This window comes from Triplophysa rosa, linkage group LG6 (assembly GCF_024868665.1).
Source record: "Triplophysa rosa linkage group LG6, Trosa_1v2, whole genome shotgun sequence".
Classification (NCBI taxonomy): Eukaryota; Metazoa; Chordata; class Actinopteri; order Cypriniformes; family Nemacheilidae; genus Triplophysa; species Triplophysa rosa.
In genome coordinates this window covers 19,550,732-19,564,499 of record NC_079895.1, presented here as the reverse complement: position 1 = coordinate 19,564,499, position 13,768 = coordinate 19,550,732, and the positions used below count along the sequence as shown (strand labels likewise).

The window sequence follows — 13,768 nt, the reverse complement described above, 5'->3', positions numbered from 1 at the left end:
TCACGCACACTGCGCGAACTATATGAATTGTTGGGCATTAAATCAATTCGCACCAGTGTCTTTCACCCACAAACGGATGGGCTGGTGGAACGATTTAATCGCACATTGAAAACCATGATTCGTAAGTTCGTCCACGAAGACGCCAAAATTGGGACAAGTGGTTGGAACCCCTCTCATTCGCGGTACTTTGTTTTCCCCAAGCCTCCATGGGGTTTTCCCCCTTTGAGCTTCTTTATGGGCGTCAACCCTGAGGGGTGCTTGACATGCTAAAAGAAACTTGGGAGGACGGACCTTCTATGAGTGAGAACGAAATTCAGTATGTCCTGGACCTGAGAACAAAACTCCATACACTGGGGCGGCTATCTATGGAGAATTTGTTACAGGCCCAGGACAAACAAAGCCGTTTGTATAATCGGGGATCCAACCTTCGAAAATTCACTCCGGGAGAGAAAGTGCTTGTATTGCTCCCAACTTCCAGTTCCAAATTACTTGCAAAGTGGCAAGGACCCTTCGAGGTCACACGGCAAGTCGAGGAGCTTGATTATGAGGTCGTTCGGTCAGATAGGAGGGATGCACATCAAATTTACCACCTGAATCTCCTAAAAAAATGGAGTGAGGAGGAGTCAGCGATGCTGGCGACAGTGGTGACCGGAGAGGAGGATCTCGGGCCAGAGGCAAACGTAAAAACCCAATCCCTTGCCCTGACCACGGGGAGAGGCCACCTCTCACCCTCCCAGCTCACTGACCTGGCCCGCCTGCAGGCGGAGTTTGCCGACGTGTTCTCCCCTCTCCCTGGCCAAACAAATCTCATACAGCACCATATCGAGACCGAACCTGGGGTAGTGGTACACAGTAGGCCCTACCAGTTGCCCAAACACAAGAAAAGGGTGGTTCAGGCAGAATTAGAGGCCATGTTGGACTTGGGGGTAATAGAAGAATCCAGCAGCAACTGGGCGAGCCCGATAGTTTTAGTGCCTAAAACAGACGGCTCGGTTCAGTTCTGCGTGGATTATCGCAAAGTTAATGCCGTGTCGAAATTCGACGCGTATCCAATGCCGCGAGTCGACGAATTGCTAGATCGGCTGGGCACCGCTCGTTTTTATTCGACGCTGGATTTAACAAAAGGATACTGGCAGATCCCCTATCGCCGGTATCCAAAGAGAAATCAGCCTTCACCACGCCGTTCGGATTACACCAATTCGTGACTCTTCCGTTCGGATTGTTTGGGGCTCCGGCCACCTTCCAGCGCCTCATGGACCGTATCCTCCGGCCTCATGCAATGTATGCCGCTGCCTATCTTGACGATATCATTATCTATAGCAACGACTGGCAGCGGCATATGGAGCATCTGAGGGCGGCCCTGAGGTCGCTGAGGGAGGCCGGGCTCACGGCCAATCCGAAGAAGTGTGCGATTGGGCGGGTGGAGGTCAGGTATCTGGGCTTCCACTTAGGTCACGGACAGGTGCGTCCCCAAATTAATAAGACTGCAGCGATTGCAACCTGCCCGAGACCTAAGACCAAAAAGGAGGTGAGACAGTTCCTGGGGCTGGTGGGGTATTATAGAAGGTTCGTACCCAAATATTCGGAGGTCACCAGCCCGCTGACTGATCTCACTAAAAAGGAAGCGCCAGATCTGGTCCAGTGGACGGAGCAGTGCCAGCAGGCCTTTGCCCAACTGAAGGCTGCTCTGTGCGGCGGGCCGCTATTACACTCTCCTAACTTTTCTCTCCCTTTCTTGCTGCAGACTGACGCATCAGACAGGGGGATGGGTGCAGTCCTGTCCCAGGAGATGGGGGGGAACGGCCGGTGCTGTACATTAGCCGAAAGCTTTCAAAGAGGGAAGCTAAGTACAGCACCATAGAGAAGGAGTGTTTGGCCATCAGATGGGCCGTCCTCACCCTCAGATATTATCTCCTGGGGCGGGAATTCACTCTCTGTTCGGATCACGCTCCCCTCCAATGGCTCCACCGCATGAAGGACACCAACGCGCGGATCACTCGTTGGTATATTGCTTTGCAACCGTTCAAGTTCAAGGTGGTCCACAGGCCGGGTGCACAGATGGCTGTGGCCGACTTCCTCTCCAGGCAAGGGGGGGGCTGCAGGCCGGATGGCTCCCCGGCCTGAGTCGGGCGGTGGGGGTATGTGGCAAGGGGGGCGTGGTTCAGCGAGGACTGCCACGGGAGAGAGAGTTTGGAGACGAGCGGTAAGTGAGTGGTGCGAGTGCAAATGACGAACACCTGTGTCCTATTCCAGTAACTGGCGTGGGGATGCTTAAATACCAGCGAGGCAGCAGAGCTCGAGGAGAGAGACGGACGCTACTACTGGCGTGGAGTAAAGAGACTTCTTCAGTTATTGAGACTGTGTGTATGATTTGTGTGTTGAAGCGCGAGTAGCGCAACGTCGTGTGAAGACGAAGTGAAACGAAATAAAAGTACCAGTAGTAGCAACCCCGATCCCAGCCTCTTCCTTCCTGTTTTCTAGTGAACGTGTTACAACTACATATGCGTGTATGCACAGCTCGCTTTGTATAAAGACGAGCCTCACTTTATAACGCCGCCCAACACTATTACTCATGATTCAAATTTTGAGCAAAATAATCGCGATTATCATTTACCCATGATCGTGCAGAACTAGTCAGTAGATCTAAAATAAAATACAAAGTAACAAATATCCCTGCTAGAGGCTTTCCTTGAAATTCACTCCACGCCTGAGAAATTCAAGTGTGTTTGAGCCTTGTTACACCATTACATCTCACCTACATCTGACTAATGCTGTATTTATTGTGTCATGATAAAACAATGTCTCTCAATTACTTATCTTTGTACACTAAATCGTGACAAGGTTGTAGCTTATCAAATTGAGCTCTGAATTTTTGTCTTTGTGATTGCCTTCACATGATTTATGTTTGGGGCTAAAGTTCTGTGTGTTCCCATAGGAAAACCACACTCAACATAACCTTGGAGTTTATTTTAAAAAGAAGTTGCCAAAGGACAAAAACAGTGAGAAAACTCAAGGAACACTTTGACACAAGGCAAAGTCCCCTTTGAAAACACAGAGAAAAAACAGAGAAAACACTATTCTTGTTTCTAGTGCCAGAAAAAACACAATTTATATTTTACGGTTTTATAACACCTTATTTTTATGAAACACAGATTTCTATTCACAAACATCCACCCATAAAGGATACACATGTATAATGTTTCATGGCTCAGTTGCTTGGTGACAATTTATTAGTCCATGTTTCCCTAATGCACCGATGAAATCAACCCTCACAAAAACAAACCTATTGCCAAGCAACAACTAAATGGATATGAATCTAGTTTAGTCACATACGCACTGCCAGGTTTCAGGAATGATACTTGTATTTAATGCAGCGCTCATGTCGAGTTGTGCTGTACTTTCTTGATGACTCATGTATTTTCTGCTCCGAGATGGTCGTGTACTCAGAAATGTTTGTTTCTATGGTAACACTCATAATGCCAAAATAAATCCATTTGGGGAATTGTTGATATAAAGTGTTAACAAAAACAAAAAAGTGAATTAATGCTGCTGCCAGTTTGGTTGTTTTTACATGACGTCTGTTTTTAAAATAGAATGACTGTATTTAGCTGAAGTGTGTATGTGACCCAAGACTTTTCTTCACGAAGTTACATTGATATGAGACAAATGTATATTTACTTGGCGGATGATTATACAATTGGGCTCAAAATTATTCGACCCCTAGGTAAATATTATCATTAGGAAGGCTGTGAAAATAAATCTGCATTGTTAATCCTTCAGATCCTTTCTTGAGAAATTTTACAAAAATCTACCTTTCATTGGAGAATAAGAATTTTAAATAGTGGGATGTCATTATGACATAAATGTGTTTTTCTCTAATACACATCGCTCATAATTATTCAACCCCTTTTACAACCTCTTATTTTTGCCAAGATAACAGCTCTAAATCTTCACCTATAATGCCTAATAAGTTTGGAGAACATCTGACAAGAGATTGAGACAATTTCTTTATAGAGAATTGCTCAAGACCCTTCAGATTTCCAGCTCCATGTTGGTGCTTCTCCTCTTCAGTTCTCTCCACTCATTTTCCATACAGTTCCCTTCCCTAGGGCCCCTTTTATGACTTCTGGCAGGGACAGCAAGGTTTTGATTTTTTTATTTGTTGATATTTGCTAGAATCCATGATGCCATCTTTCTGAAGAAGACTTCTAGGATCTTCAGCAGAACAATTAGGCCCAAAACATGAAAGATACTGCAGTAGATTTAACTTTAGACGTGGGGTACTTTTTTATCCCTGTGTTCAGCAAAGCCATTTTGAGTTTTTGCTGCTAAAAAGGCTCATTTTTAAATTCATCTGAACATTGTTTCATAATGCCATCCCACTTTTTAAAATTCTTATTCTCCAATGAAAGGTTAGATTTTTGTAACATTTTCCAAGAAAAGATTCTAAGGATTAATGATGCATATTTATTTTTACAGCCTTCCTTGATCATATTTATCTAGGGGTTGAATAATTTTGAACCCAATTGTATATATATTTTTTAAAGATTTATTTTTGGCAATTTGCCTTTATTAGTGCAGTGCGAGAGAGAGGACAGGAAGCGAGGTGGGTGAGAGAGTGGGATCGGGAAAGGACCACAAGCCAGGATTCTCGGAACTCAACAGCACCTTATGTCAGAGCACTAGCAACAAGGATATCGACTCTTTCAGCAGACGCTTATATTTAAAGTAACTTACAATGCATTCAAAGAATGTATTTTATTAATGTATGTGATGTGTGATACCTGGGTATTGCTTGCTCCATGCTCACCATCATTAGGACCTATATGATGTTGTGCAAATTAATCCCTTACCTCCTTCTTTTTTTGCCACTCGATATCTTTTTGCATCACCTCCTCCACTGCTTTGGACCAGTCAGCTGTTAGCTTTCGCAAGTCGTCTCTCAGGGCATCATTCGCCTCGGTTGATTGGCTGAGCTGACTTCGCAGAAGAACATTGACCTCGGAGAGCCCCATACATCTGCTCCAGTAAAGAAACACAACTCAGCCAAAAGAATACATTTTCAGAAGACATAAAAGGTTTATTTCAAGTATTTTTTGACAGGTCTGCTCTGTTTTGCTCTATAAATTGACATCCCACACCTCTGCTGTTCCTCCTCCAGTCTGATGAGGGTGCTTTCCAGGGTGTCACTGCGTTCATACCGCAACAATCTCTATGAAGCCCACAAAAAAATTATATTTTCAATACACTTACAGATAGCCAGGATATGACGGATGAATGTTGTTGCTCTTACTTCTCTCGCCCTCAGCTCTCTATCCTCGCTGATCACCTGCTGCTCCAGTGCCTGACAGCGAGCCCTGTATTCCACCACCTGAAATATGCAAGCAAGAGTACATTTGTTAATAAACTTTTCTCAGGGCGGTTTCACATTAGCACTTTTGGTGCGCACCCGGGTTCGATTAACGTCATCGTTCGGTTCGTTTGGGTGATATGAACGCTGTCTTCAGAACCCGGGTGCGCACCCGCGAACTGTACCCGAGTCCGCTTAAAAAGGGAGGTCTGGGGTGCGGTTCATGTGAACTCCAGTACGCTTCGCTGCCGATATGAACGCAATCGTACCAAATCGCGGAAATGAACCGCTATTGATGACGTAAAACGCATGCTTTTCATGCGTGTGCTTGTGTGTGCGTGTATACAGGTGCTGGTCATATAATTAGAATATCATCAAAAAGTTGATTTATTTCACGAATTCCATTCAAAAAGTAAAACTTGTATATTATATTCATTCATTACACACAGACTGATATATTTCAAATGTTTATTTCTTTTAATTTTGATTATTATAACTGACAACTAATGAAAATCCCAAATTCAGTATCTCAGAAAATTAGAATATTACTTAAGACCAATACAAAGAAAGGATTTTTAGAAATCTTGGCCAACTGAAAAATATGAACATGAAAAGTATGAGCATGTACAGCACTCAATACTTAGTTGGGGCTCCTTTTGCCTGAATTACTGCAGCAATGCGGCGTGGCATGGAGTCGATCAGTCTGTGGCACTGCTCAGGTGTTATGAGAGCCCAGGTTGCTCTGATAGTGGCCTTCAGCTCTTCTGCATTGTTCGGTCTGGCATATCGCATCTTCCTCTTCACAATACCCCATAGATTTTCTATGGGGTTAAGGTCAGGCGAGTTTGCTGGCCAATTAAGAACAGGGATACCATAGTCCTTAGACCAGGTACTGGTAGCTTTGGCACTGTGTGCAGGTGCCAAGTCCTGTTTGAAAATGAAATCTGCATCTCCATAAAGTTGGTCAGCAGCAGGAAGCATGAAGTGCTCTAAAACTTCCTGGTATATGGCTGCTTTGACCTTGGACCTCAGAAAACACAGTGGACCAACACCAGCAGATGACATGGCACCCCAAACCATCACTGACTGTGGAAACTTTACACTGGACCTCAAGCAACGTGGATTCTGTGCCTCTCCTCTCTTCCTCCAGACTCTGGGAGCCTGATTTCCAAAGGAAATGCAAAATTTACTTTCAGAGAACATAACTTTGGACCACTCAGCAGCAGTCCAGTCCTTTTTGTCTTTAGCCCAGGCGAGACGCTTCTGACGCTGTCTGTTGTTCAAGAGTGGCTTGACACAAGGAATGCGACAGCTGAAACCCATGTCTTGCATACGTCTGTGCGTAGTGGTTCTTGAAGCACTGACTCCAGCTGCAGTCCACTCTTTGTGAATCTCCCCTACATTTTTGAATTGGTTTTGTTTCACAATCCTCTCCAGGGTGCGGTTATCCCTATTGGTTGTACACTTTTTTCTACCACATCTTTTCCTTCCCTTCGCCTCTCTATTAATGTGCTTGGACACAGAGCTCTGTGAACAGCCAGTCTCTTTTGCAATGACCTTTTGTGTTTTGCCCTCCTTGTGCAAGGTGTCAATGGTCGTCTTTTGGACAACTGTCAAGTCAGCAGTCTTCCACATGATTGTGTATCCTACAGAACTAGACCGAGAGACCATTTAAAGGCCTTTGCAGGTGTTTTGAGTTAATTAGCTGATTAGAGTGTGGCACCAGGCGTCTTCAATATTGAACCTTTTCACAATATTCTAATTTTCTGAGATACTGAATTTGGGGTTTTCATTAGTGGTCAGTTATAACAATCAAAATTAAAAGAAATAAACATTTGAAATATATCAGTCTGTGTGTAATGAATGAATATAATATACAAGTTTTACTTTTTTAATGGAATTAGTGAAATAAATCAACTTTTTGATGATATTCTAATTATATGACCAGCACCTGTATATGCTCACTTACCTTGACAACAGGCGAGACGCACTGTAAGCAGAGCGAATATTTCTGCTTGCCTCCGCCAAAAAAATCTCCGGCGGAAAGCCCGCTCTCTTCGTAACAATCGTAATACTTTTGCGGCAGACAAATGCAAACGTGTTTCTGTATCTTTTCTTTGCAAGCAAATCCGAAGGTTCAAAAAAAGAACAACAAAAGTGATGCGAGCAGCTACATCCATTTTGGCGCCTTGTCGCCTTCATAGCGGTAACCCAGCAACATGAGTAAGTGGCCGCCGCTTGATGACGCAAGCGCACCGCGGTTCGTATGCAAAAAATACAACGTGAACACAGACCAGCGGAGGAGGGAGGAGAATTCGAACTAGGGTTCGGTCCAGCGAAAGCGGCCTTAAACAATTTAAAATTTGTATCTTTGCAAAAGAGTGCTTTGTCTACTTCTATTATGCAGACCTTGTTCTGAAGTTTATGGATGAGCAGGGCCTGTCTGGCTTCTCTCTCTCTGCCCTCTCGAAGCTTTTTCCGCCATTCTCGCTGTTCATCATCCAGACGCAAAGAGAACGATAGAGACGGGTCCAACGTCTGAGACAGCTAACACACAAACACACAGAGAGCTCATGAGTTCTTATTGATGAGGTATATTGAAGATGAAGAACTGAGCCCATCAATGACTCCCTCCTCACCCTGTCAGTCAAAGCCTGAGCACGGGACTCAAGTTCCTCTCTCTCTGCTCTGCTCTCAGCCAACTCATCCTGCAGATGGGAAAGCTCTGCTCTCAGCTCCGCCCGCTCCTCCTGCCAGCCAACCAAAAGTTCTGACTCCATATTCAGCCATCAGCTGTGAAAAATACACAGATATGGTTTATTGAATTAAAATGGTTAAAATCAACATGGGCCATACTTCAGAGTGAAACCACCACCACAACATACACCACTGGAGAATTTTAGTACATGAGACAGATTCAGAGAAGATTTATTTATTTTGAAAAATGTAATGTAATGTTGACCTCATGAGAATACATTAATGACATGTAAAAATGTTGTTAGGAGAAAAACAATGCAGTTTACACCATATAAGCACAATATAATCAACATATACATTCTAATATTGGATGCCTGCAGAGCGCATCTTTCAAAAAAAGGACAGGTATAACATTTGACACAAATAAGGTCATTATATATAAAATATAGTCAAAAATGCTATAAGTAATACTTGAGACTATTTGACAGCTTCACTTCACTTTGTCGTCACTTCATTATAATTTCAATAGGAAAGACGTTTTTAAGAGAGGTTGCATTAACTAACCAGATTTCTAAAGTCTGTATACACAGGTTTACAGACTAATAAAGTTTGTATACATAGCTTTACAGTACACCGTTAAAACACAGTGAGTGCATATTAGAGAGCATTATTCGTTTTTCGACAACACTGCAGCAAAGACAAAGTAGTCTCTTACTTTTCAAGACAGGGATTACTTCACCATATCCATTGACATAATGCGGTCGAAGCAGTAAGCAAAACTCCGAATATTTGTGTTTTAATCTTGTTTATTTGCCTGCCGTGAACATCCGTGTTTTGAATGAGCGTCCCGCGTGCCTTCAATGCTCTTGCGCTAAACAGCGCCGCCGCGCGGCCCGGAGACACGCACCCAAACTTAGAATTTCAGAGAAATAGTGCTATCGCAGGCCTTTCTTATGGACGCCCGTTTCCGCCAGGGTTGGGATTTTTTTTAGATTTTATAAGTAATTATTATGACTTAGTATCTCAAAATAATGAGAAACATAATAATGACTTAGTATCTCATAATAATGACAAACTAAGTTAGTATCTCATAATAATGAGAAACTAACTCATAATAATGACTTAGTATCTCATAATAATGAGATACTAATTCATTATTATGAGTTACTTAGTTTCTCATTATTATGAGATACCAAGTCATTATTATGAGATACTAAGTCATTATTATGAAATACTAAGTCATTATTATGAGCTACTAAGTCGAAATTTTGACTTTGAGATACTTAAGTCATTATTATGAGAACGTTTCTCATTATTATGAGTCACTAAGTCGAAATTTCGACTTAGTTTCTCATTATTATGATTATTATGAGATACTAAGTCATTATTATGAGATACTAAGTCATTATTATGAGTTACTAAATCGAAATTTTGACTTAGTTTCTCATTATTTTGAGATACTTAAGTCATTATTATGAGAAAGTTTCTCATTATTTTGAGTTACTAAATCGAAATTTCAACTTAGTTTCTCATTATTATGAGATACTAAGTCATTATTTTGAGATACTAAGTCATAATAATGACTTATAAAATCTAAAAAAATTCCCAGCCCTGGCGGACACGGCTTCCATACTTTCTAGACTATACAAGATATAGGAGCGGTTTTCCGGACAGGGTTTAAGCCTAGTCCCAGACTAATTAAAATGTTAGTGCCGTCTTGATCGAAAACAACTTGCACTTGCATATCTTAAAATACATCAGCGTGATTGTTTTGTCTCAAGATGCACACAGTAATGTTTGTTTGTAAACTATGTTTTTAAAAACGCCTTAAATAACCTAATTTAGCTAAGGCCTAGTCCTGGTTTAGGCTAATCCCTGTCCGGGAAACCGCCCCATAATGTTTACTAGAAAGTTAATACACTCCTCCTAAATTAGGGATGCAGGGCATTGCTAGGGTTGGAGGGGATAGGGGCTTAGCCCCCTGAGAACATTTACATTTATGCATTTGCCAGACGTTTTTATCAGAAGCGACTTACAGTGCATCTAGTCTACAGTACATGTCTTTTATCAGTATGTTCCCTAGGATAGAACCCATGACTTTTGAGTTGCTAGCGCAATGCTCTACCGATTGAACTACATGAACATGAAGAGAATATGACTGTCACCCTCAACCCCTTTTTACCACTTTTTATATAAAAAAAGTTTTGTAAAAGGCATACCGATATAGTAGACATTCAGTTATATCATATAGATGGCTGGTATCACACAAACTATGCCTAATAACTGACAATGGCATTGTCATGGCTCTGCTTCCTTTAGTCATGTTTTTCTTGGTCCTGTAGCAGAGCCATGGCAAAGCCTTTGGTTATGTGTGGAGGGAAACATATTACAGTTTTTGCCCATTGCTTGAACACTATAGACACATGCTTAGACCAAAGTAACAAAACTTGAAGCTTTTGTTACTATACCTTAAACAGTGTAACCATACCTTAAACAAAAGCGCTGCTTTGCACTTTAGTTGCAATTCTGCAACACACTTGCTCCTGCACACTACACACTATTTCACACATAAGACACTTCGTACATAAATGAAATCTCATGGGTACCATTGGGAAAACACATCTATTCAAAATACAAAACACATTGGGTGATTGAAAACACTTAGACACACACCTGAAAAATCTTACTTACAAAACTGAACACCAATCAGCCAGCCATAAATAGGCCTCAGTTGAGCCATTTTGAGAACTTTGCAAGCATGGAGGCAGGGAGAGCAAGAGGTAGAGGAAGACAAAGAGAGAGAGGAGTAGGACGTGGTCGAAGAGGCTATGCACGGAACAGTATTTCAGATGATATTAGAGCAACTTTGGTGGATCATGTGACAAATCATGGCCTGACAATGAGGGAAGCTGGGCAGAGAGTCCACCCACATTTTAGATTAGATTAGATTAGATTAGATTCAACTTTATTGTCATTGCACATGTACAAGTACAAGGCAACGAAATGTGACCTCTGCATTTAACCCATCCAGAGAGTAGTGAACACACGCACAGCAAGTGGTGAACACACGTACACCCGGAGCAGTGGGCAGCTATCACTGCAGCGCCCGGGGAGCAAATAGGGGTAAGGTGCCTTGCTCAAGGGCACCTGTTGTTACCCGCCGGCCCTGGGAATCGAACCGGCAACCTTCTGGTCACGAGTCCGACTCTCTAAACATTAGAGAGTCTAACCACAACTGCCCCCACATCTAAGCCGGTTCACAGTTGCATCCATCCAAGGACATTCAGACTGGAAAACAGGTATGTCCTCAACTCCAGACTGTATTCTATTCTGACCATTTCTAAACCCTATTTTTTCTGCTTGGATATGGCGCGTATATGACCGCCAACCACATGCCCGCACGCCTCTTCTACAGGCAATGGAAGAGGCATGCGGAGACATTGAGGTAAGGTCAATCCATGGATGGATTCGGCACACAAGGCGATATTTTCCCCGTTGCTTAGCAGGAGAAAATATCGCTTGTGATTTTGATGAGATCACGTGGCCAGACCCAAACAGATGGCAGGATCCATAATCCCACCCACACACAATTGGCCTGTTTTTCATTTACAGTAGTGTATTTTTGGTTTTATTTTTGCGTTACTGCATTTACTGTACTGTACTGTAAAGTGTAGTACTGTGATGTACAGTATTGAGGTGATGTCATTTGTAACCTTTCGGTACTTTCATTTTTGGTTGTTGTGAAAACCTTTGTTGGAAAAGAAACATAACAAAAACTGTAAGTGTTGCATTGAGCTTCACAGAATGCTTACTGATGAACTGAATAAAAACAGTGAAAATTAAAGACTGCATTGTTTTATATAAAGTACACTAGTGTGTTGCTGCTAATCTGAAAGTGTATTCATATGATGCAAGTGTGTATCATTTTGCCATCAGAGTGAGATTTTGACAAAGGATTGTTAGGTTTTGATAGCAGAGTTTCAATTCGACATATATGTGAATGGTTTACTTCCCAGTGTTGTGTCTTGTGTGCTTGTGTGTAAAGTTTTGACACAATGAGCCGAAGTGTTGCAAAAAGTGTTCAAGCAATGGACAAAAACTGTATTGTCCTTTTGACAATAATGTGCGTTCTCTCCAGTGTCTCGTCATTGGCCCCGCCCCTCTCGTTTCCTTGTTATCTTTCCCTGAGTGTTTGATTACCCTCACCTGCCCCGTGTCGTTATCCCTGTTTGTCTTGCCTATTTAATGCCTCATGTTTCATTGTCCTGTGTTCGTTCATTGTATATGGTTCTTGTCTGTGCACTAACCCCTTGCCTAGTGCTGTGTGGTCCTGGTCGTTGCGTGAGTTTAGTGTCAGTTCTTTGTAGTTTTGTTCAGTGTGGTGTTTAGTCCTTGTATTTGAGTTTAGTCAGTTTATGTGCCTGTTCTGTTCTTCCATTCATTATCGTGTTTTGTTCCCCACTGTGGGTTTTTGTTTTGCGTGTTTTTTTGTAATATTAAAGTCTTGTTAACCCCTTCACTGCCATTGCCTGCATTTGGGTTCTTTCCACGCCAGTTCGTGACAGGCATTCTGAGAATCCTGCAGCCGACTCATAAATGTGTAACTCAGATTACTCAAAAGATCCTGGAAAAAGATAACAATTACGTTACAAAAACATCACTTACACTGCTCCACCTACAGAAGGTTTGAGCAAGATTCTCAGTCATTAAAAATGACCTGAAGCTTGTATAGACTGGTCCACAAAAGCATTGCAAAGAGACTTAAAAATCATCTGAACTCAAAATTCTCTTGCCAACTTGTGCATATAATTATAACTGTGTATATTTCATTATCATACATGTCATCAGTAATCAAATGCTCTTGATATTTTACATTTTACACTGGCAGAAAAAAATATGAAAAATTCAGGTCCTTCTCCTTGCACCTGCACATGGCAACACTTTATTTATTATTTTATAGCATCATATTTTTCCTCATATTAAAAACGTATATATTCAGTGGCTATTGGCAGCCAGCACTACTTTGCATACACAAGATGGTTCATAATTTAGTAAGCAAACAGCAGCATAACCTCTTAGTTGTTCAAATAGGTCTTCATGTGCACATTAAAAACGACAGTAAGCCTAATCCCCACTGTACTCCATGACAAAGGCTTACACATTGATTAGACTGTAAAATTACAAAGATGTTAACGATAAAAAAATATTACGCTTAGAATTTAGAAATAAGTAGTTAATTTTGCGGATCAGCTGTATTACAATTCACCAACTCATGAATAACGTTTGTTGAAACAGTGACACCTGATGGCTGGATCAGGTACTGTTTAACAGCACGACATAAATATATAAATCTTGCAGGGAGCTCCAGAACAAGGGCATTTGTTAGTTATTTTGTATTTCTTGTATTTCCAAATAATCGCACCAACAGTTGTCTCCTTCTCACCAAGCTTCTGTCTGTAGCCTATTTAAGTTTTGTGAAGGTCTACAATCTTGTCCCTGACATCCTTTGAAACCTATTTGGTCTTGACCATGGTGGTGGAGAGGTTGAATGGAAGATACAGAGTCTGTTGGCAGGCATCTTTTATATACATAACAAGCTGATTTAGGAGTACTTTCTTAAAGTGACAGGACTAATCTGTGGTCCATATAGGCACATAACCACAAAATCTGTGGAGCCAGAATTCTTGCTGGTTGGTATGGAATCAAATACTTATTTCACTG

The 13,768-nt window shown here is 41.8% G+C and overlaps 1 protein-coding gene across 3 annotated transcripts in view; it reads right to left on the bottom strand.

The window, feature by feature from the left end:
• The window catches only part of si:dkey-230p4.1 (centrosome-associated protein CEP250), a 97,853-nt gene extending 88,950 nt beyond the window's left edge, over positions 1 to 8,903 (bottom strand). For all 3 annotated transcript variants that reach the window (XM_057335243.1, XM_057335244.1, XM_057335245.1), the window contains exons 1-6: positions 8,763 to 8,903; positions 7,990 to 8,143; positions 7,760 to 7,897; positions 5,294 to 5,371; positions 5,142 to 5,212; positions 4,854 to 5,019 (exon numbers count right to left, since the gene is read on the bottom strand). In XM_057335243.1, the coding sequence (XP_057191226.1) occupies positions 4,854 to 5,019; positions 5,142 to 5,212; positions 5,294 to 5,371; positions 7,760 to 7,897; positions 7,990 to 8,130 (594 nt within the window). In that variant the 5' untranslated portion in view covers positions 8,131 to 8,143; positions 8,763 to 8,903. The remainder of the gene's footprint in view (positions 1 to 4,853; positions 5,020 to 5,141; positions 5,213 to 5,293; positions 5,372 to 7,759; positions 7,898 to 7,989; positions 8,144 to 8,762) is intronic.
• Between the last annotated feature and the right edge of the window lie 4,865 nt (positions 8,904 to 13,768).